Genomic DNA, 23,433 nt, shown 5'->3' on the forward strand with positions numbered 1-23,433 from the left:
CCTCCCAGAAGAGAGCAAAAGGCCTTAGGGATTAATGCACTACAGGGGGTCATCAAGAGACAGATACAGTGAGGCTGTAGACTTACAATGTAATAAGAAAAACACTATGAAAATAACTGGAATTGTTAAAAATAGAAATATACAAAAAATGACATCCACATAACATATCACACCATCACAACCTCCCCCCCCCCATAATAAGTGAGCACGCCATGAGGTCTACACAGACCTCTGGCCTGCTCACTTTAGTCCACATTGCTCAGTTATTTATAGATCCTTGTACAGTGGCAGGGGTAGGTCGGCCTGGGGAGCCTATGGTTCTTCTTGTCGAGATAGTCCATCGGCGTTCTGGTGTTGGCTGCCCTGCTTGTATTGGATGGAGAAGCTGTAGGGTTGTAAGGACAAGCTCCACCGCAGCAATCTTCCATTGTCCCCGATACGCGATTCAGCCGTGTGAGGGGGTTGTGGTCTGTAACGATTGTAAAGTCTCTGCCATACAAGTAGGGCTGCAATTTTTTTAGCGCCCATACGATGGCAAGTCACTCCTTTTCAATAGTGGCATAGGCAACTTCCCGATCCAGTAGTTTCCGACTGGCAAAAGCAACAGGATGTTCTTCTCCGGCGGCGTTCACTTGGCTAAGTAAACCGCTGCACGACCAGCTCTACCCTCGCCTACTGTATTATCACCCATCCCTTGAAGATTGTGAGCCCTCGCGGGCAGGGTCCTCTCTCCTCCTGTACCAGTTATGACTTGTATTGTTTAAGATTATTGTACTTGTTTTTATGTATACTCCTCCTTACATGTAAAGCGCCATGGAATAAATGGCGCTATAACAATAAATAATAATAATAATAATAATAATAATAATAAGTACTGCCCCAATCCCAAAGGTGGATGCATCTGTCTGCACGAGGAACCTGCATTTATAATCCGGGGCAGCCAAGACAGGAGCAGTGACGAGGGCGGTCTTTAACGCTGAAAAGGCATCCTCGCATGCCGTCGTCCACGTCACATTCCTAGGCATGTTCTTGCGGGTCAGGTCGGTTAGGGGCTGGGCCAAGGTGCTGAAATTAGAAACAAATTTGCGATAGTAACCAGCAGTTCCTAAAAAAGCAAGTACCTGCTTTTTAGTCTGGGGTCTACACCAGTTGCTAATGGCTTCCACCTTGGCAGGCTCAGGCCTTAGTGTCCCATCCCCTACTCTATGCCCGAGGTACTGCACCTCAGCCATCCCTATTTGGCATTTATCAGGGTGAATGGTCAGTCCTGCAGTAAGGATACAGTCCAGCACTATGCCCAAGTGTTTAAGATGTTCCTCCCAGGTTGTGCTAAAAATGGCAATGTCATCCAAGTAAGCACAGGCAAAGTCCTGACATTGTTGTAACAGTCGATCCACCAGTCTCTGGAAAGTAGCGGGGGCAGTTTTCATCCCAAAGGGCATTCCCAGGAACTCATAAAGCCCAAATGGAGTAATGAAGGCTGAGCGCTCCCGAGCGTCCTCTGTTAGGGGTATCTGCCAGTACCCCTTGCTCAAGTCTAACGTGGTCACAAATTGGGCACTGGCCAGATGATCCAATAGATCAGTCCTGGGCATGGGATAAGCATCACTCTTGGTGGCATCATTTAGTCGTCTGTAATCAACGCAGAATCGTGCTGTACCATCCTTCTTGGGGACCAGGACGACAGGAGAGGCCCAAGAACTGTGAGATGGCTGAATAACTCCCAGTTGTTTCATCTCCTCCAGTTCGTTCTTTATCATGCCTTGAACAGCCTCTGGAACCCGGTAGGCAGCCTGCTGGATGGGGCGTTGTCCGGGGGTTTCCACATGGTGACTGGTGAGAGTAGTCTTCCCCGGCTTTGAGGAGAAAGCAGCAGCCCTCGGCCTTAGTACGGCGACAATATCGTCCTTTTGTATATCCGATAAATGGGAGCCCAGGGGCACTTGTTCCAGTGATCCTCCCGCTTGGGCAACCTGGAGGAGATCTGGGAGATACTCGTCATCGGCGGTATCACTAGGGGGGTGGCAGACAGCTAGAACAGGCAGAGATCGGTCGTGGTAGTCTTTCAGCATGTTAATGTGGACGGTTTTCTGTCGTCGACCACTAGAGTCCAGGGCAATAACATAGTGTCATTAATTTTCTTGACAACCTGATAAGGGCCTTCCCATACTGCTTGAAGCTTGTTGGCAGGGGAAGCAGTAATCATGAACACTTGCTGTCCTTCCATAAATTCCCGGTTCCTGGCATTACGGTCATACCAGGTTTTTTGTCTGGACTGGGCCATTCGCTGATGTTCTTTAGCGAAGGTAGCTAGCTGGGCGAGACGGTCTCTGAGCTCTAGAACATAGGGAACGATGGGCATTCCGGTATCTGAGATGTCTCCCTCCAAATGTTCTTTCAGAAGAGTGAGAGGCCCACGGACCTTCCAGCTAAACAGTAGTTCGAAGGGAGAGAACCCTGTGGACTCTTGGGGAAACTCCCGATAGGCGAAGAGGAGATGTGGCAGGTACTTTTCCCAGTCTTTTTCAACGTCAATAAAAGCCCTCAGCATATTTTTTAGGGTTCCATTAAAGCGTTCACATAGTCCGTTGGTCTGCGGGTGGTATGGGGTGGTGCGAATGGCTCGAACGCCACAGGTATGCCATAGGGACTGGACCAGATCTGACATGAACTGAGTGCCTTGATCCGACAATATCTCACTAGGAAACCCTACCCGGGTAAAGATGGTAACAAGGGCCTCGGCTACCTTTACTGCTGTAATACTGGACAGGGCCACAGCTTCAGGATACCTAGTGGCATAGTCCACCACGGTCAGGATATATTTTTTCCCCGACCTGCTGGGGTGGGCCAGAGGATCTATGATGTCGACGGCTACACGTTGAAATGGTTCCTCAATTATGGGCAGGGATTGCAGGGGTACCTTATGGTGAGCTCCTGGATGCCGCATTCTCTGGCACACATCACAGGTGCGGCAATAATGGGCTACCGACTGCGAGACGCCTGGCCAGTAAAAACTTTGGGTGAGTCTCTTTTCAGTCCTTTTTCTCCCTTGATGCCCAGCCAAGGGGATATCATGGGCCAGTTGAAGTAGCTGTGCCCTGTACTTCTGAGGGACAATGAGTTGCCTGGTCGTTGCGTCAGGGTTGCCCTGGTCACTGCCCTTTGTTACACGATAATACAGTCCATTTTCTCGAGTGAAGCCATCCCCATTATCTCCCATATGCCCAGTTTCTGCCTTTCGCCTAAGGGCTGCTAAGGTAGTGTCACCCTCTATTTCTCTCCTAAACTCCTCTCTGTCTCAAGACTCTCCGAATGTAGTAGCAGCGAAAGTATTGCTTACCGACTCTGATGCGGTTCGTGGTGTTTGCTCCCAGGTGGGGTCCGTATGACGTAGTGCTTGAAGGGCCTGTAGTCGGGTGACTGCTCCCACGAATTGGCACTGTAACTCCCCAATGTCGTTCCCAAGGAGGATATCTGCAGGAAGTCCTCCCATAACTCCAATCCAACACAATTTTTCTCCACAACCATAATTCAAACGCACAGAAGCTCGCTGTATATATTTGCGGGCACCGCCCGCCAGGACAATGGGAATTTCCGGACCCTGGTAAATTGCCTCAGGTCGAACCACACGGGGGTCAGCGATAGTCAAGAATGCCCCCGTGTCTCTAAATCCTGACACTTTGTATCCATCAATAAAGACATCCTGCAGGTGGCATTGCCGTTGCTCTGAGTAGCTAAAGGACAGAGGCCGGAGTCCGTACACTCCAGGAGGGGTATCTATGGTGCCGTGGTCGGTGGTCCACTCTGGTGGGGGTGGTGGTAGCTCTTCCTCAGGTGTGGTGGAATGTACAAGATGCACTGGACGAGGTGGGGCTGCGTGGGGCTCCCTCCGAATCCTGGAGGGACAGCCAGACTGCAAATGTCCAGGTTGCCCACACCCATAACACCTCCTCTCTGTGATACCCCCAGGTCGTGGTCGGAACTGTTGGGGCCTAGGATTGTGAGGCGTGATTGTCATCGGCTTGCGACTAGGTGGAAGGGCAGATATAATTGGAGGGGGACAGGGCGTGGGAGCAGGCCGTGGTTCATTGTCCAGAAGCCTCCTCCATTGCGGCCGGATAGTAAGGGCTTCATCGGCCAGGGCTGCAGCTCTATCCACGGTACACGGCGTGCGCTCCCGGACCCATTCCCGTACCTCTGCAGGGCACTTGGCAAGAAATTGTTCTATAAGGAACACCTATATAACATCTTCCACAGTAAAGGCGTTTTCTCCTTCCAGCCATCTCCGACATGCCTCGGACATCTTATGTGCATACATCCTAAACGATCCCCCCGTGGTGCATGGGAGGTCTCGGAACTTGGCCCTATATGAGTCTGGGGTGATAGCATGGTAATCCAGGATAGTCCGCTTTACAATGTTATAATCCCGATTCCGCAGTGCATCAATGGTTCGGTAAGCCTCCGCCAAGCTTCCGTTCAGGAGCCCCACTAACAAACGCATCCAGCTAGAGTGGGGCACCTCCATCACAGCACACCGCTGCTCAAAGTCTTTGAAGAACCCCTCCACATCTCCAGAAGCCTCATCAAATGGCTTAAACTCTGTCCGGGTGATCCGTACAGGCTCCCGGATTGTTGGGGTTACACTCCACATTGCGTTATTCCCTATTTCAAGCTCCATTGCTTCCTGTCTCCGCTGTGCCCAGCGGGCAGCCTCCTCCTTATACTCCTGAGAGACGCCGGGGCCCAGAACCGCTATCTCTTCTTCATACCACACCAACCACTGGCTTTTCTGGATGGGGATCCCTGTCTCGTCCTTCAGACATCTGGGAGGAGGAGGCCGGGCTAGCGCCCACCAGTAGATCGATTAAGGCCTCTTTAGTCAGTCCCTGGTAATTGAGGCCCAGGTCTCTGGCTCTCTCCTGTAAACTGCATACAGTCCAATTTCTGTACTCACTCTGTGGGTGGTTCTCCATTGGGTTACGCTCTGTTGATCCCACTGCTGCCACCAGTTGTCACGGGGTCCTTCTCTGGTATCACAAAATCAACAGAGCAAGCGAAGAGTGAACAATTCCAAGACCTTTATTCAGGCAAAAATACGAAAAGGTCCATATTCAGTCCACCACACAAAGGATAAGATAGCCCAGAATGAGAATGCAGTCCAGTATCAGGATAAAATGTCCAGGGAAACGAGATTACAAAACACTCTAGCACCAGAGGATAAAAATGGGTCCTTCTCTCTGAAATGCAGCCTTTTCACCATCTTGTCTCTACCGGAACTGACTTGTCCAGCTGCCGTTCTTCCCCCCCACCCCCTTCCTTGTCAGGGGTAGTCAAACAAGTTGCCTCCCAGAAGAGAACAAAGGGCCTTAGGGATTAATGCACAACAGGGGGTCATCAAGAGACAGATACAGTGAGGCTGTAGACTTACAATGTAATAAGAAAAACACTATGAAAATAACTGGAATTGTTAAAAATAGGAATATACAAAAAATGACATCCACATAACATATCACACCATCACACCTATGTACAAGAATATATCTACTATAATACTGCCCCCTATATACAAAAATATAACTACTATAATACTGCCCCCTATGTACAAGAATATAACTACTATAATACTGCCCCCTATGTAGAAGAATATAACTACTATAATACTGCCCCTATGTACAACAATATAACTAATATAATACTGCCCCTATGTACAAGAATATAACTACTATAATACTGCCCCCTATGTACAAGAATGTAACTACTATAATACTGCCCCTATGTACAAGAATATAACTACTGTAATACTGCCTCCTATGTACAAGAATATAACTACTATAATACTGCCCCCTATATACAAGAATATAACTACTATAATACTGGCCCCTATGTAGAAGAATATAACTACTATAATACTGCCCCTATGTACAAGAATATAACTACTATATTACTGCCCCTATGTACAAGAATATAACTACTATAATAATGCCCCCTATATACAAGAATATAACAACTATAATACTGCCCCTATGTAGAAGAATAGAACTACTATAATACTGCCCCTATGTACAAAAATATAACTACTATAATACTGCCTCCTATGTAAAAGAATATAACTACTATAACACTGCCCACTATGTGCAAGAATATAACTCCCCCTATGTACAAGAATATAACTACTATAATACTGCCCCCATGTACAAGACTATAACAACTATAATACTGCCCCCTATGTACAAGAATATAACTACTATAATACTGCCTCCATGTACAAGACTATAACAACTATAATACTGCCCCTATGTACAAGAATATAACTACTATAATACTGCCATAATAGAATATAACTATATAATACTATATATATATAATCTGTCATAATAGAATATAACTACCATAATACTGCCCCTATATACAAGAATATAATTGCTATAATACTGTCCCTATGTACAAGAATATAACTACTATAATACTGCCCCCTATGTACAAGGATATAACAACTCTAATACTGCCCGTATGTACAAGAATATAACTACTATAATACTGCCTCCTATGTACAAGAATATAACTACTATAATACTGCCCATATGTACAAGAATATAACTACTATAATACTGCCCCTATGTACAAGACTATAACAACTATAATACTGCCCCTATGTACAAGAATATAACTACTATAATACTGCCCCTGTGTGCAAGAATATAACTACTATAGTACTGCTCCTATGTACAAGAATATAACTACTATAATACTGCCCCCTATGTACAAGAATATAACTACTATAATGCTGCCCCCTATATACAAGAATATAACTACTATAATCCTGCTCCCTATGTACAAGACTATAACAACCAAAATACTGCCCCCTATGTACAAGAATATAACTACTATAATACTGCTCCCTATGTACAAGACTATAACAACTAAAATATTGCCCCCTATGTACAAGAATATAACTACTATAATACTGCTCCTACGTACAAGAATATAACTATTATAATACTGCTCCCTATGTACAAGAATATAACTACTATAATACTGCCCCCTATGTACAAGAATATAACTACTATAATACTGCTCCCTATGTACAAGAATATAACAACTAAAATACTACCCCCTATGTACAAGAATATAACTACTATAATACTGCTCCTACGTACAAGAATATAACTATTATAATACTGCTCTCTATGTACAAGAATATAACTACTATAATACTGCCCCCTATGTACAAGAATATAACTACTATAATACTGCCCCTATGTACAAGAATATAACTACTATAATACTGCCCCCTATGTACAATAATATAACTACTATAATACTGCCCCCTATATACAAGAATATAACTACTATAATACTGCCCCCTATGTACAAGAATATAACTACTATAATACTGCCCCCTATGTAGAAGAATATAACTACTATAATACTGCCTCCTATGTACAAGAATATAACTACTATAATACTGCTCCTATGTACAAGAATATAAGTACTATAATACTGCTCCTATGTACAAGAATATAAGTACTATAATACTGCTCCTATGTACAAGAATATAAGTACTATAATACTGCCCCTATGTACAAGAATATAACTACTATAATACTGCCTCCTATGTACAAGAATATAACTACTATAATACTGCCCCTATGTACAAGAATATAACTACTATAATACTGCCCCTATGTACAAGAATATAACTACGATAATACTGCCCCCTATGTACAAGAATATAACTACTATAATACTGCCCCCTATGTAGAAGAATATAACTACTATAATACTGCCTCCTATGTACAAGAATATAACTACTATAATACTGCTCCTATGTACAAGAATATAAGTACTATAATACTGCTCCTATGTACAAGAATATAACTACTATAATACTGCTCCTATGTACAAGAATATAACTACTATAATACTGCTCCTATGTACAAGAATATAAGTACTATAATACTGCCCCCTATGTACAAGAATATAACTACTATAATACTGCCTCCTATGTACAAGAATATAACTACTATAATACTGCTCCTATGTTCAAGAATATAAGTACTATAATACTGCTCCTATGTACAAGAATATAACTACTATAATACTGCTCCTATGTACAAGAATATAAGTACTATAATACTGCCCCTATGTACAAGAATATAACTACTATAATACTGCCTCCTATGTACAAGAATATAACTACTATAATACTGCTCCTATGTACAAGAATATAACTACTATAATACTGCCCCTATGTACAAGAATATAACTACTATAATACTGCTCCTATGTACAAGAATATAACTACTATAATACTGCCTCCTATGTACAAGAATATAACTACTATAATACTGCTCCTATGTACAAGAATATAAGTACTATAATACTGCTCCTATGTACAAGAATATAAGTACTATAATACTGCTCCTATGTACAAGAATATAAGTACTATAATACTGCCCCTATGTACAAGAATATAACTACTATAATACTGCCTCCTATGTACAAGAATATAACTACTATAATACTGCTCCTATGTACAAGAATATAACTACTATAATACTGCCCCTATGTACAAGAATATAACTACTATAATACTGCTCCTATGTACAAGAATATAACTACGATAATACTGCCCCCTATGTACAAGAATATAACTACTATAATACTGCCCCCTATGTAGAAGAATATAACTACTATAATACTGCCTCCTATGTACAAGAATATAACTACTATAATACTGCTCCTATGTACAAGAATATAAGTACTATAATACTGCCCCCTATGTACAAGAATATAACTACTATAATACTGCCTCCTATGTACAAGAATATAACTACTATAATACTGCTCCTATGTTCAAGAATATAAGTACTATAATACTGCTCCTATGTACAAGAATATAACTACTATAATACTGCTCCTATGTACAAGAATATAAGTACTATAATACTGCCCCTATGTACAAGAATATAACTACTATAATACTGCCTCCTATGTACAAGAATATAACTACTATAATACTGCTCCTATGTACAAGAATATAACTACTATAATACTGCCCCTATGTACAAGAATATAGCTACTATAATACTGCTCCTATGTACAAGAATATAACTACTATAATACTGCTCCTATGTACAAGAATATAACTACTATAATACTGCTCCTATGTACAAGAATATAACTACTATAATACTGCTCCTATGTACAAGAATATAACTACTATAATACTGCCCCTATGTACAAGAATATAACTACTATAATACTGCTCCTATCTACAAGAATATAACTACTATAATACTGCTCCTATGTACAAGAATATAACTACTATAATACTGCTCCTATGTACAAGAATATAACTACTATAATACTGCCCCTATGTACAAGAATATATCTACTATAATACTGCCCCCTATGAGAATGATGAGTGGCTGTCAGGTTGTTGCTCCGCAGATCACTTTCCACATTTGTGAATCACTTGTATAATTATGCCGTTGCAGCTGATACGTTCCAGGCTTCGGTTCGCTCGCTGCTTCGGGGACGCAGATTTTCCTCGCGCTGTGCCAGGTGATGCCAGGCCGGAGTCATTTGTTTTCTCATGCTGTGTACACACAGTCACATAGTATAATCACACTGATAATACCCATGCCCGGCAGCTCGGAAGAATGGAAGGGGCTGTTTTGGTTGTTAGCAACAATCGCTCCAGTTTTTTTTTTTTTCTGTAATACGTCAATGTGGTATATAAATTCCCAGAAAAATATTTGAAACACGTTTCAATGCGACGATTACCGTATTTATTGGGAATAAATCGGACAAAAGATTCTTTAATTATTATTTTTTTTTTATTCAAAAACAAGATTGCAGATTTTATTTTTTTTTTTTGCACAAAAGGGCATACTATATTTTACAAAATGTTTGGAAAAATAAAGTAAGTTTTTTTTTTGTTAGAAAGTTACATAAAATTTTTTTTTTTCTTTACAAAATAAGATGCATGAATTAGTAGGAACCAGAAAATGCGTTCGGCTTAAGTCACTGATAGGAAGCGAATCGTCTGTGCCTTAAGTGTCTGAGGGTCTTGTAACAAAAAGTCTGAATGTACGTACCGGCTATGTGATGAAAGACGTGATTAAAAAAAATATAGAACTTAAAATAAAAAGCTGAAGCATCGATCAAATGGGCAATATTTTGAATTTTCATTTTTTTTTTTAGTATTCCTAAATAGAATGCAGCTTTCACAATGTTCTTTTACATAGAATACGTGGTTCCAAAAGCATTAAAAATCAAATTATTAAATAAATTAAAAATAGGGAAATTTTGGGGGGGCTGTTCTAAATCAATCACATATAAAAAAAAAAAGCTAAATTCTAAGGGAAGCCCTAAAATCTAAAACCTCTCCCCCAAGAAGGACTTGGTCCCCTAAGTGATAACATAACATTCCTAGCATATATTCCAGTAACACCGATTGCTAGAATTTTATTTTATTTTTTTGTCCCCTTGGTGATTAGGATTATTTTTTGGATTGACAATTACCGGATAGGAAAGGATTCGCAACTAGCAATGAAGTCTATAGGTATAAGCATCGAACAAATGGCATATCGTAAGGCACAGCAAACAAATAAAAAATACAATTTTACATAGTGCTGGTGGGAAAATTGGAATTCGGGTTTTTATCAAAAATTAGAACCAAACATGTAATAATATTTAAGGACAGAATAATCTACTGTATATAGATTTTTTAAAATGTTTTTACGCTAAAACTTTATTCAGAATTGAATAAAAAAGCTAACAACCACAACCATGTACACAAAGGACGGATAAATGCTGAAATTGAATCAGACTTTTTTTTTTTTAATATATTGCCAAAAAATATCTATTTTTTTATCTAGTAGAATATAATTACTTCCCAGTTGATATCTTTTAGAGATAAGGGAATCTGCTGAGATTCGAAATTGGCACTTGGCTCGAATTTGGCAAGGAAATCACCAAACCGAACCATCCGATAAGGAAATTCAATGTTATTCCTAATTAAGGCTCCGGTACACATTGGACTAACGTCAGTTGAACCGGCTGATAAGGAAATTCAATTGTATTCCTAATTAAGGCTCCGGTACACATTGGGCTAACACCGGCTTAACCGGCCGATAAGGAAATCCAATTGTATTCCTAATTAAGGCTCCAGTACACACTGGGTTAACGTTGGCCGAACCGGCCAATAAGGAAATTCAATTGTATTCCCAATTAAGGCTCCTGTACACATTGGACATACGTCGGCCCAGCCGGACGATATTGGCAAGCTCTGTAGACAGTCTAAAGTGTATGAGTGCCTCCTGATTCCCTCCTTAGCCCATATAACATGGATGACAATCGCAATTCTCAGACTGTCCGGTGGCAGTCCTGACCTGAGCGTGACAGCATGTATTTCTATGCAGCTGTCACGCTCGGGTCAGGAGAGCCGACGGCCAGTCAATGCACTGTGATGCGATCGTCGTTCGTCTACACATGACTTTGGGGAGATAAGGTTCTGGTATGTCCAATTTTAGGCTGCTGATCCTTTTGTTCTTGGCAAGATAAACCTGGGACAAAGGAGTCTGGCACTGACTTTCTTATAGAGAACACAGAAGAGCTTGGCACAGTGATCGCTTGTGTGTACAGAGAAGTTGTAAGAGACAGTTGCCGGCTGAAAGATCAGTTTGACCATCACTCAGCCGACAGCTATTATGAGGCCCCTTACTCTCCATAATAAAACATTGGGCGAAAAAAAAAAAACCCACTCACTTACCGGCTGTCTGATTTCCTAGCCACCATCTGGTGCTCCGCATTGCCTTTCGAAACCTACTCAACGTTGAGTGAAGGTTGCGAAAGAAGACCCAAGATTGGGTGTAGAACACCGGAGGACAGCCTTATATTCACGGTAAGGTGAATATTTTATGTTTATTAATTTTGCTCACGGCAATTCAGCTGCTATGTTTTTGCACTATGTTTTTGTGAAATAAATCGCAAAAAAAAATAAGAGTTTTAGAGAATTGTTGGATTAAGATAGACCTAATAATATTAGAATAAAAAATTATATATATATTTTTTTTAACGGTATCCATAATATAAAATCAGTCTGGCTTCGGCAGCACATCTATTTTTGAAGGAACAAAATAAATCTAAGAATCAGGCAAAATCTAAACCTACTAGATAAAAATAGTAAAGAAAAAAATACTTTTAAAATTAAATTTGCAAAAAAATGATAAATAATGCCATGGTATCTAGTGGCGAAATTCTTGACCCGGTGACTGAATTTTTTGGTTGTCTGGTTTCATTTAGTCTTTTGGGATTGGCTTGTACTTTGCCTTTATAAAGTGCGACTTTTCGATCAGATTGGAATGGCTTTTAAGAAACTTTGTAAAATAAAACTTTTCGACACGATCAGTGATCATCCTCTATAGTATCAGTGCTAACTAAGTGAAGGCCTTTGTACAATGAAAGAAAACGGTGTGTCCAGATTCAGCTACTTCTACCTATTTACAGCATGCAGCCACGTTTTTCCTTAAAATCGGTGAGCATCACAACTTATATGGTATAAACTCGTTTTCCTGTAAGTTAAAAAAAAAAAAAAATACAAAAACAGTATATATACAGTGGACCATGTTACAAGAATGTGCAGATATTTTTTTTTACGGAAATTAATGCATTTTTTCTTGTTCAAAAATAGGTCTCAGTCATCAAGAAAAAAATTAGTGTGTTTTTTTATGTTTTTGTTAATCTTCCAGTAGCTAAATACAAAGTGAGTTTCGACATCCTTATCAATCCCTTTGAAGTGTAACGGGCATGGCGTCTTAACAGTACCAGTTTTAGTGGGGTACTTACTTTTTTTGGTTTTCTTGTATTTTATACACTCCAGAAAACACTCATATGTACATAAACCATACATAGCTATGTATAGATACTTAAATATTTGTCAAAATTTACATGTACAGTCAGAGAATTGATTGGACGAATTGTGTCTTCCGACCTTGATATATTTCCCAAGTTAAATATTTCAAATATTTATAGTCATTTTGAGAAAATTTCCCCATACTGCTAAGATTTTAACTCATCACCATAATTTAGGTTTTCGACCGTTCCGATAGTGATACTCTCGAAACTGACACAATAATGAGTGGACTCTTTGGTGGTCAGAAATTATGGATCCATGGTTAGTTTAAAAACTGGGTTGTAGCCTTGGGTCTTCCATAGGCACCAGATTTTAGTTGAGGAATCCTACCAACCTTGGAATGATCGACTGAGGATCCAAGGTCAATAGACGCTCCCCGGTAGACCAAACATGTTTGTTAGATGCCTGAACTACAGTAGGACAACAGGTGGGTCCAATTTCCTAAATATAGACCATATATAATCCTGTGTGCTCTGTGGGTCTACAAGTTCTCTCATCTATTTTTTTGTGGATAGTTTTAGATTTTATACAAGTGCAGTACCACTTTTTTACCACTGTAATTCTTAAAGACAGCAATGAAACAGTGACCCCAACATAAATACAAAAAAATGCAGTTGAACCTTAACAATTCTCAAAGCTCAGTATCAAGAAAAACAAGTTCTGGTATTTAACCACAGTCCAGAAAAGAAGTGGTACAACCCTTTATAATGTACACTATCCAACAATGGCTGGAGACTACCAGTTCTTTTGAGTCTATAAATGTTCCTCTTGGATGCCTTGAACACCGTTGGGTGGGCTTAAGGCTGTGGTGGATACTCCTTGACTATTGCCTCCTTTTGTAGTCCTCAGATGAACTCTAGGCTTATGTACAGTGGGTTGATGATTGTCCTTGTTTGATTGTCTGAGGCTAAACAGAATGAAGTATGAGTGATCGTCTCCAATAAATTGATGGAATTTCATGGATATTTTTGGTTATTTATAGCAAAAATTAAAGCTCCATGTACTGATTTTCCCCAAATTTCTGAGGAGAATATGGGTAAGGTCACTTTTTGACAGTTTGTGTTGTTTTATCAAAGAGGACTTTACCATTGTTCTAAGTGCAGGTCCATTGCATTGTTTAAGTTGAGATCTGTTACATCAAGAAAATCAGTGTTGAAGATACTGGGACCAGTAGTGGTCAGCGACCCCAAGCCTGTGGCTGAACTTGGTGGCGTTAAGTCCAACCACTCCATGGTCTCCCAAGGCGATTCAGTAAAGCTCAAATGCTGAAGGCCATTGCTGTCTACAGATGATGGGGACAATTGGGTCTCCATGGGAGATAGAGAAGTTTCTAATATTTCCTCAGAACTTTTTCCAGAAAACCCATCAATCACACGCTCAAAGTGTGGATCATCGTTTCCAATTTTAAGCAGTGGTATTTCATTGGGTCTTCCCATGGGGCTATGAGTGCTGAGTAAGACATCAAGATGGCTGTCATTGTTCGAACAGTTTTCATATGGAAGATGGGGGTTTGAGGTGGTCACGCTTGGGTTTCCAGTTGACACACTCAACTGATTGAGCTTTTGCCCACATGACCTTTCATCTTTGGCATTGGCTGGCATTTCTGTAGGAATATAAAAAAAAAAAGAAAAAACCTTAAAAACATATGAAGATCTTACATAATATACCTGGAGAGCCTTCATCAGCAAAGAATTTTATTCTTGGGCAATGTAAGGTGCAAAGCCAGACTTTCCATAATAATGATGTCAAACTGGTAACTTGCACACTTTCTCAGCTCCATCCGACTGACTGCGTTCTCCGCTGTGCTCCTCCCTGTGTCAGGCTGTCTCACTGAGCTTCCTCCTGCAGTACTCACAGAACTGCTACTTCCTCCTGCCACCTGGCTAAGGGGAGGCGGGGCCCGACGATGCATTAATTTAACCCTGTTGTGGCCTACCGAGTTTTGTTTCCCTGGCCTAATTCCTGCCAGCATGTGACATATTAGGCAGCTCCTCCCTCCACACCTTGCCTGAGCTTAGGTCCTAGTTGCAGTTCATCACTAGTTCCCTGTCTTGGTGCATTCCTGTTAGACGCTCCCATTACTAACCAGGCTTGGGTACTCGTTTTGACTGACCGCTTCACTCCTGACCCCGGCTTCGTATTCTGAACCTGTGCTGTCCAGCCCGACCTCGGACTTCTTGACCATGTCTCGGTTTACTCCCTCTGTGCTTTGCATTTGTGACTCTAACCATTCAGTCAGCTGCTGCAAGACTGGGCACTACCTGGGAGTGACACTTGGTGGCTATCCCAACTGCTCAAACCTGTCCTCACCTTTAGAGGCTCTAACGAAGACCTGGTAGCCACTTAGTCATGCCCCTCTACGGTAAGCCCAGCTTTTGGCGGTCCACACCCATCGTCGTCACAACGGATACATAATGTAGCCTAATAACGTTCAGACATATGGTAATTTTGTGTATATAGACTGAAGAATATAACTATAGATATGTTCATCCCAACGACCAGTAAAAGTTATACTAAACCATGAAGACGGATATCTTGGTGGTAAAAGTCTTCATAACTCATCACTCCATAGTGGGTAGACATTGTCTAAAATTTTGTGTTCAGGTCTCACCTCCACTTTCAATCAGGACATCAAGGAGTTCGTCCATCTGTTGACTCCTTGTTTGCTGTGGAAAGAAAACATCAAGATGAGGAATAAGAACTATGCAATCCTGTAGAAAAGTTAAAAATATTTAGTTGTTCACAAACAGGTCGTTGGCATCAAAGCCCATAGTATAGCAAGGTAAAAAAACAAAGAAACAAAAACACACGTGACCCCCAACCCTGACATAGAAAGTACAACTGAGAATGAGCGTTCTTGATGAACAGGTCACACTATGGAAATTTGGCTTAAGGTATAAAATATTCCATGTTAGTTTTTCATTTCAATAGTTGTGAATTTTAACATATTTTTTAAGTGCTAAACTGAAAAGACTCAAACCAGACCATTACGGTTCCATAGGGAACCATCTAGAGATGACATCACTGGATTCCATGGTGACATTTTTGGATCAGTTGAGTGAGTTATCATGCCAAAAAATACTGACAAATTGATAAATAATATTTTTTAACATGCCTAGGGTTCATTCTATTTCTATTGTTATATTTAATTCAAATCTAAATTTTATTTTTTTTTGGGGGGGGGAGGAAAGGGAGGATAGGAAATTGCAAAAAATTTATGAAAAATTGGCCATTTAGCTTCTTATTACCTGTCTGACTGCATCCTCGTAGGAGGGAAGCTGCTTGGAAACTGACGAGGTTGCATTAGTGAAATTCGTGCCGGGGGTGGGAATCTTTTGACCTGCCTGGGGAGATGGCTGCAAAACATTTATCTGCAAGTAAATAGATCATATAAAATGAGAGAAGAAATGTCCTTTTGGCATGGACAAAAAATCCAATTCCAAGCTATAATTAAAAGTTGTCTGAAGCTACATGGATGTCAATGTTTCCATCCAATCCCATGCTATCGATGCTGTATGCCTGGATGAAAGGCACCACAAAAGCCTGCTCAGATATTTGGATGAAGACCTCGCCTACAGAGTTGACATCATCCTAGGATACCGATGATCAGAAGCGATCCAGGTTCATTATTGGGAAGTTGGACATTTTATAGCCAAATTTCAGTAAAAAGAGGTCCAAACACTTGAATGATCACCATGGCAAGATCCATGTGTCAAAGAACGCTCAACAGTTTTCGAAAGGTTATGAATTTTAGAATTACGAAATGACGACCATTATTATATTATGCCAACTCAATGGCTCCAGTGTACAAATATTAAGTCTCACGGCAAGAAGTACATCATGCCAAGAACTTACCTTTCCTAACACTGATGAACTTTTTGGTGGGACTCGATCTTTGATACTCTGCTTGTTTTCCGATTGATCAATGTAGGGTGGCTGTAGAGTGTTCTGGTTTGGAGAATAGCAGATAGAACTTGAAGTATCCTACAAGTGGAAGGTGAAAATATTTATTTGGTACCCGGCACATTTACGAAAGACATTGGCTCCCTTTCTTGGAGAACATTTCTCAATGGTATCATACCTGTGTTGTGTTAATATGATGGTTGACTTTTGGTGACACACTACGTGTGTCTCCTTGTGAACTCGGAGATACAGATAACAGGTAGTGGTTATTGGGAGATGGTGGTAAACTGATGTGCTGTGGACTATTTGTAGTTCCAATGGGAGAGTGTTGTGGAGAACATTGAGGACTGAGGAAAGTGGAAGACATGATGGAATTTGGGTTGGAAGCTTCCATGCAATGGTTGTTCATCAGACAAGGCATTGGTTGTGTTGTACATGATCCAGGTTTTTCAGATACAATGTTTGCCTGGGGTTTCATGGACATTTGATTAGATGAAAAGGGACAGCTGGAGACTTTTTCTTGCTTGATATGTACTCCGAAAAAGTGTTGAGATGGAGGCGCCTTGTCGAGAGAAATACAATTCCCTTTTCGCTTCTGCAGTTGCAGCCTAAGTTCTTCAACTTGTCTTTGCTCTTGCTGAAGCTTCCAGGTCAACTCATTGATGACCTTCTGCTTCTCCACCAACATTTTGTCTTTTTCAGCATCCATGCCTTCCAGTTCTATTTGGTAGCTACCACTGTTGATGCTGCTCATTAGACTGTCCTCAGCACTTAGGTGAATAGGTGAAGGGTGGAGACCAAACTGAGGAGAAGACATTGGTCCATCACTGAAAGTGTCAGGTAAGGAACCATTGACAGAGAGATCTGAAGAAGCTGGGGATATTGGTGGAGTGGAACTGGTGCTACCGAACTGATAAAATCCATTAGAAATTACTCCTCCTGATGGGTGTGATTGGAAGCCTGAGTTATTTGGAGTAACGGGAAAAGTGACAGTGGTGATTTCACTAAATGTTGGGACAGTATTGCTGCTACACTCCTGGAAGGGTCGTAGTCGTTCCATCAGTGAGGTCTTTGTACCAGATACAGGCAAGCCACGTATTCTTAGCTGTTGCCTCAACTCTGATACCTTCAAAAGAAAAAGGTATTTGACATTAAAAATGAGGCAGTAGAAACTTACTTCCACTAAACATTCGGTGTACCATACAGTGCTGAAATAACATTGTGTAAAGATGCCTACAAAGTAAACCAATGCAGTTGCCCAACCAACTGCAAGTCAACCTAGAACTTACTTTCAAATCATCCAGATTAGAAGGCAGTAGACCTGGTTTCATAGAAGACATATTTCCTTGTCCAGAGAACGTGGTCTTCACTGGAGACAGTGAAGGACTAGTAACCATAGTCGTGTTGGAGTTTCGAGTCATTTGTTCATTTGGCTGTCTTAAAAACACAAAGAGAATGAAAAAATAAAATGTCATCTTTGATGACCACTGAGAAATCTGTCAATACGTTTATGGACTGCAATATCTTTTATGTAGCCAAAATAAGGTCCTTCAATCCTGTCATGTGATCTTATGCATTTGGCTCTAAACTCATAATTAGAAGAACCACAAGCCATGAAATGTTCTAGAAATAGGACTATAAAGACCACAAGTAGTTTTAATGATAAATATTTTTCATCTATGACTATACATCTACAGGTGTATGCTGAGGTGGAGACAATACATACTTGAGATGCGAGTGGTGCATGCCTTGGTAGTTGAAATGTTGATGCTGCTGTTGGCTTAATATCTGCAGTTGAAGGAAAAGTTGCTGCTGTTGTAGGAGCCTCGCATAAGCAGAGTCCATAGGTGGAGGAGACTTCTCAGCCTTTTGGTCCGGAGGAATGTATTGATGATATTTTAACTTTTTCACTTTGGGCTTGATGTCTTTAGGTTTTTTGTGCCGGTTTTTGGAATCTGTGGTAGACTTGGTCTATCGGATCCAAACAAGAGCAAAACTTAGTTTTTTAAACCTATGGCCTAATTTCAATTCCCTAGTAACTCAAATCTTCCTTCAGATGGGATGTGGTTACTATATACTATGCTAAGGTTGTGCTCAGTTCAGTTTTTACTTAGAGTTAAGAACCTGTTTGACTCATTTCTCGAGACGAGCCGCATTGTTAGCAAAGAGGTAGGCAATTTACCCAAGAGTCTTAAGCAGAGCCTGTCTGTCCTAGGTGGCAACTCAGTTGCCATCATAGCATTGGTCCAACCAGGGGTGGACATACCATTGGTGAACACTAATCTAATAGGTAAGGGGATCACTACCACCTCCAAAGCACATGGAATTGTTACAGTGAGGGTGATCAATGAGTGGAACAGGCGGCCACGAGAGGAGGTGATGAGTTCTCCTTCGGTGGGATTGGTCACACAGAGGCTGGAGAGACATCTGTCTGAGAGGGTTTAGTGAATCCTGCATTGAGCAGGGGGATGGACGCGATGACCCTGGAGGTCCCTTCCAACTTTAACATTTTATTCTATGATTCTGAGGAGCTATCGGACTGAAAAAAGGCCCGTATATTGTCGACTCTTGGATCAAAGTGTTGCAGAAACCAATATTACAAAGGCCGATTTGATAATTTTCTGAGATCCCACCACGAGCTTTATTGTAAGTGTTTTAAAAACCCACCTGAGATAGTTTTTTTTTTTTTTCCAAGAAATCTCATAAATGTGGCAATTTTTGGTAGGAAATGGTTTCATAATTACCTTTACCGCTGCAGAATTAGGGGAGGCATGTCCTGTCGTAGACAATTGATCTTCTGGGTGCAGAGAACAGGGATGACTCTGATGTGCGCCATCGTCTTGTGGGTCATTTTCATTTTCTTGGGTATGATTCTGGATTGAGTGGAGAAAAGGTCTCAGATGAAATAGTTAGATTTCTTCCCTCTCTCTCGCCGAGACGCCAGACGTTCCAGGAGCTTTCAGACACCGCACCAGGATTAGAGACAGAAGGTCTAAGATGACAGTCGGTCAAATAGGCTAGAGATTTACGAAGGTACAATTTATTGGGAGCGGTAGGGAAAAGTGTCCTTTCTTTTAAAGAAAAAATATTGACACAAAGGAAAAATAAGAGAATTGTGATTTTTTTTTTTGTGATAAATATTTTATGATCGGTATATTTATTATATCATTATTTTTTCTAAATGTGTTATTTTTTTTATTATTTTAATTCTTTATTATGGAGTTTAACTATTCGTATTTTTATTACTAATACGATCTTTAGTAAATTGTTCTTCAAATATAATACAATTATACTTATACATAACATATGCTAGATAAGATTTCTTAATTATTTTTTTTTCTAATTCCTTTTTTAATATAATTACTTTTACATATTTTTTTTTTTAAAGCTTTTAATACCGAAGCAGATATTCATTATGACACACTGTAAAAATGGAAGTGTGGGCCTGGACTTAAATTACACTTCCATTCTCCGGCTCTATAAAGTCATAATTGAGTAATCTCGGAGAGTTGTTAAAATATGATTTGGATACCAAAATGACAGAGGCGACAATTATTTAATCCATTCGGTGTCTGGAAAAATGACGAGAGCGTTAAGAATCTAAAGTTTAGGCCGACCCAAGGAGCAAGCGGTAAGTCTGAACGTGGCAGGCTCCCAACATTAAATCTCCGGGGAACGTTTCATTTACATCAGGATATCTGGAAATATCGTCTCCTTACTTTTAGCGACAGGATATTTCTTAGGGAAATTTATAACCAAAATGTGTAGAACCAAGAAAAAAAAAAAATGATATTTCCATTTTAGTGGGCTATAAGATTTAGCATTTTCCTAATAGTTTGGTTTTTTTTTTAGGGTGTAAAATCCCCAATAAATTCAGTTTAGTTTCTAATTTTCATTTTTAATGACAAACATAAAAATAAAATAAAAATTAAGAAGACAATAATTAAAAAAAGATTAATTAAAACATTATGTTTAATTTCAACTTACAAAATCATAAAGAGTTAAAAATAATAAAACATTTAATGTAATTCTATAAAATAAATATATAAATGAACATTTTTAACGTCTTCCTAGAAAATCTAAATAATTAAAAAATTTATTTTTCCTCTAGAATATTTTTCACTAAATACAATTAAAAGCTTTATTAAAAAGAAAGTCTGTAATTCAGTTTAGTAAAATATATATAAAAAATTCTTTAAAATAACACTGACTTGGTTCACCGGGAACTCAGTGGATCCTATTTTTTTAACCAACTTTCTAAAACTTCAAACACTGTCTTAGTCATAAACTATATATATATTTTTTTACTTAAAAGCCTTGATGGCTCTGAGTATGAACGTGATGCCCTCACTACAACCAACCGGCCTCCGAGACCAATCATATTTTATTAGCGATCTGTAATCAGACGCAGCATGCAGACAATACCTTGGCCGTCTGCCCTCAGAGCTTGGAAAATAAAGGGTCGTTATGCCAAGTACACAGTGTTACAAAGACAGAGGAATGAGGAGTAAGAAATCACATGCCAAAGTTCTGTTGTATCTTGGGTTAACAATCCCTCCATATAACCCAATGCAGAACATTACTATCTTCTAAAGAATGATTCCAAGATGGAGAGTTTACTACCCCTGTGTTATGTCAGGTGGACAATCTAAACAACATTAGGTATTCAAGATTATGTATTTTATGAGTCAAATGAACAGGTTCCACATCACTCAAGGTCAGTTCTCCAATTATTCTTTGCTATTGAAGATCCCCAACTAGAGTGTCACTCAACAACCCCAATAATGTATAATTATATCCATCAAGAATCTCAAGAACATATAATGCCATCCATTGAAAACTGTCTATGGTGTTCACAAAAACACATCTCTCAAAAAATAAGGGTCAACTAGAACAATCATTGACTGGGAACACATGCTTACAGTCAAGGTTTTGACCAAGACTACCAAGAGTCTACATTACCTGAAGACTGTCTATGGGTCAACTATAATAGATGTATGGAAGAACCATAAACAACTTGTAGTCAATGTTTAGGCCAACAACCTCAAGAATATTTTAGACTGTATTATCTATTGAAGATGGTGCCCTACAAGAATGAGTGTATCTAGAACAGTCACTGACTGGGAACATATGCTTACAGTCAAGGTTTTGGGCAAGATTACCAAGAGTCTACATTCCCTGGAGACTGTCTATAGGTCAACTATAATAGATGTATGGAAGAACCATATACAAGTTGTAGTCAGTGTTTAGGTCAACAACCTCAAGAATATTTTAGACTGTGTTATCTATTGAAGATGGTACCCAACAAGAATGAGTATATCTAGAACAGTCACTGACTGGAAACATATGCTTCCAGTCAAGGTTTTGGGCAAGATTACAAAAAGTCTACTTTCCCTGAAGACTGTCTATGGGTCAACTATAATAGATGTTGTATGGAAGAACCATATACTAGTTGTAGTCAGTGTTTAGGCCAACAATCGCTCAAGATTTTTTCAGCCTGTATTATACAGTATATTAAAGATGATACCCTACAAGAATTAGCATTCCTGGAAAGTATGAATCAATAAAAATAGTCAATGGCTTCTAAGAGCATATGCAGCCGCTATTCATTGTTTATCTGAATGAATAACCCCAAGAACATGCTAGATTGGATATCCTTTGAAGAAGTCATGTCCTACATGAACGAGTCATTGCTAGACAACACCAACTCTCTCAAGAACATAGTAGACAGAAAATTCATTAAAAATGGTCTGTGATGTCTTTGGTTGAGTAGGTGTGAATGAATTATGTTAGATGTTGCCTGGAAAGACCACAACCAATCATTTCTTTAAATTGTCAATAATGTCTTTGGCCACCAGTGTCTTTGCACAAGATATGATTCCATAATCCATACCTGTGCTGAACCAGAGTCTGGAGAACTACTGTCATCCATATTTTTGGTCTCTTGCGGAGATGAAGATGAAATTCCCTGAGAGTCATTGCTTCTCTCTTGATCAGGGGACTCGTCATTGCTGCTGTCTTCTTCAAAAGCAAAGGCGTCCACAGGTTTAGAGTAATTCGCTGGATTGCCTGTAAATGAAGAACAAAATAATCAGAGTCAACCTTTTTCAAGTACTTAACCCCCCCCAGTGGTGGGGTAGACGAAAACACAAAATGTTATCTCTGTGGAGTCACATAACTTAATGTAGACAAGGGCTAAGAAACCTCTGGCCGTAATCACTTCCCTCCGGAGACCTGATAACATGAGATAACCGTGGATATAAAACAGAGCTCCTAATCTACAAGCAGGTGCAACCACCCAGACAAACTCCTTGTGAGCAGCACATGATACTTGGGTAATCATAAGACTAATTGGTGGAAGTTATTTCTGTCGAGATTGTGGCAGGTTCCTCCATCACCCTTTACACGACATGTCCTGTGACCAAAACCTGGGTGGTCATCATCTAAAAGTACTCTCAATCCAGACTGGTCTTACTAAATTACGGAAAAAAAACCCTCAATATTTGGAGTAAAACATATTTCTGCAGCAACTTTCTCTGAAAATTTTTACTATTCCTAAAAAACCCTTAAAAAGTCTCATGGGATGAAATTAACTCCTTTGCCAATTT

The 23,433-nt window shown here is 39.9% G+C and overlaps 1 protein-coding gene across 6 annotated transcripts in view; it reads right to left on the reverse strand.

The window, feature by feature from the left end:
* Positions 1–9,820: 9,820 nt before the first annotated feature.
* Positions 9,821–23,433, reverse strand: part of MYOCD (myocardin) — a 41,852-nt gene continuing 28,239 nt past the window's right edge. For 5 of the 6 annotated variants that reach the window (XM_073579735.1, XM_073579737.1, XM_073579739.1 and 2 more), the window contains exons 5-13: positions 22,719–22,894; positions 19,570–19,698; positions 18,552–18,796; positions 18,115–18,262; positions 17,004–17,951; positions 16,778–16,906; positions 16,171–16,293; positions 15,534–15,588; positions 9,821–14,525 (exon numbers count right to left, since the gene is read on the reverse strand). In XM_073579735.1, the coding sequence (XP_073435836.1) occupies positions 14,005–14,525; positions 15,534–15,588; positions 16,171–16,293; positions 16,778–16,906; positions 17,004–17,951; positions 18,115–18,262; positions 18,552–18,796; positions 19,570–19,698; positions 22,719–22,894 (2,474 nt within the window). In that variant the 3' untranslated portion in view covers positions 9,821–14,004. The remainder of the gene's footprint in view (positions 14,526–15,533; positions 15,589–16,170; positions 16,294–16,777; positions 16,907–17,003; positions 17,952–18,114; positions 18,263–18,551; positions 18,797–19,569; positions 19,699–22,718; positions 22,895–23,433) is intronic. The other variant, XM_073579736.1, reaches the window with a different exon arrangement.

Source organism: Dendrobates tinctorius, unplaced genomic scaffold (genome assembly GCF_039654945.1).
Source record: "Dendrobates tinctorius isolate UK_male_01 unplaced genomic scaffold, ASM3965494v1 ptg000063l, whole genome shotgun sequence".
Lineage (NCBI taxonomy): Eukaryota > Metazoa > Chordata > Amphibia > Anura > Dendrobatidae > Dendrobates > Dendrobates tinctorius.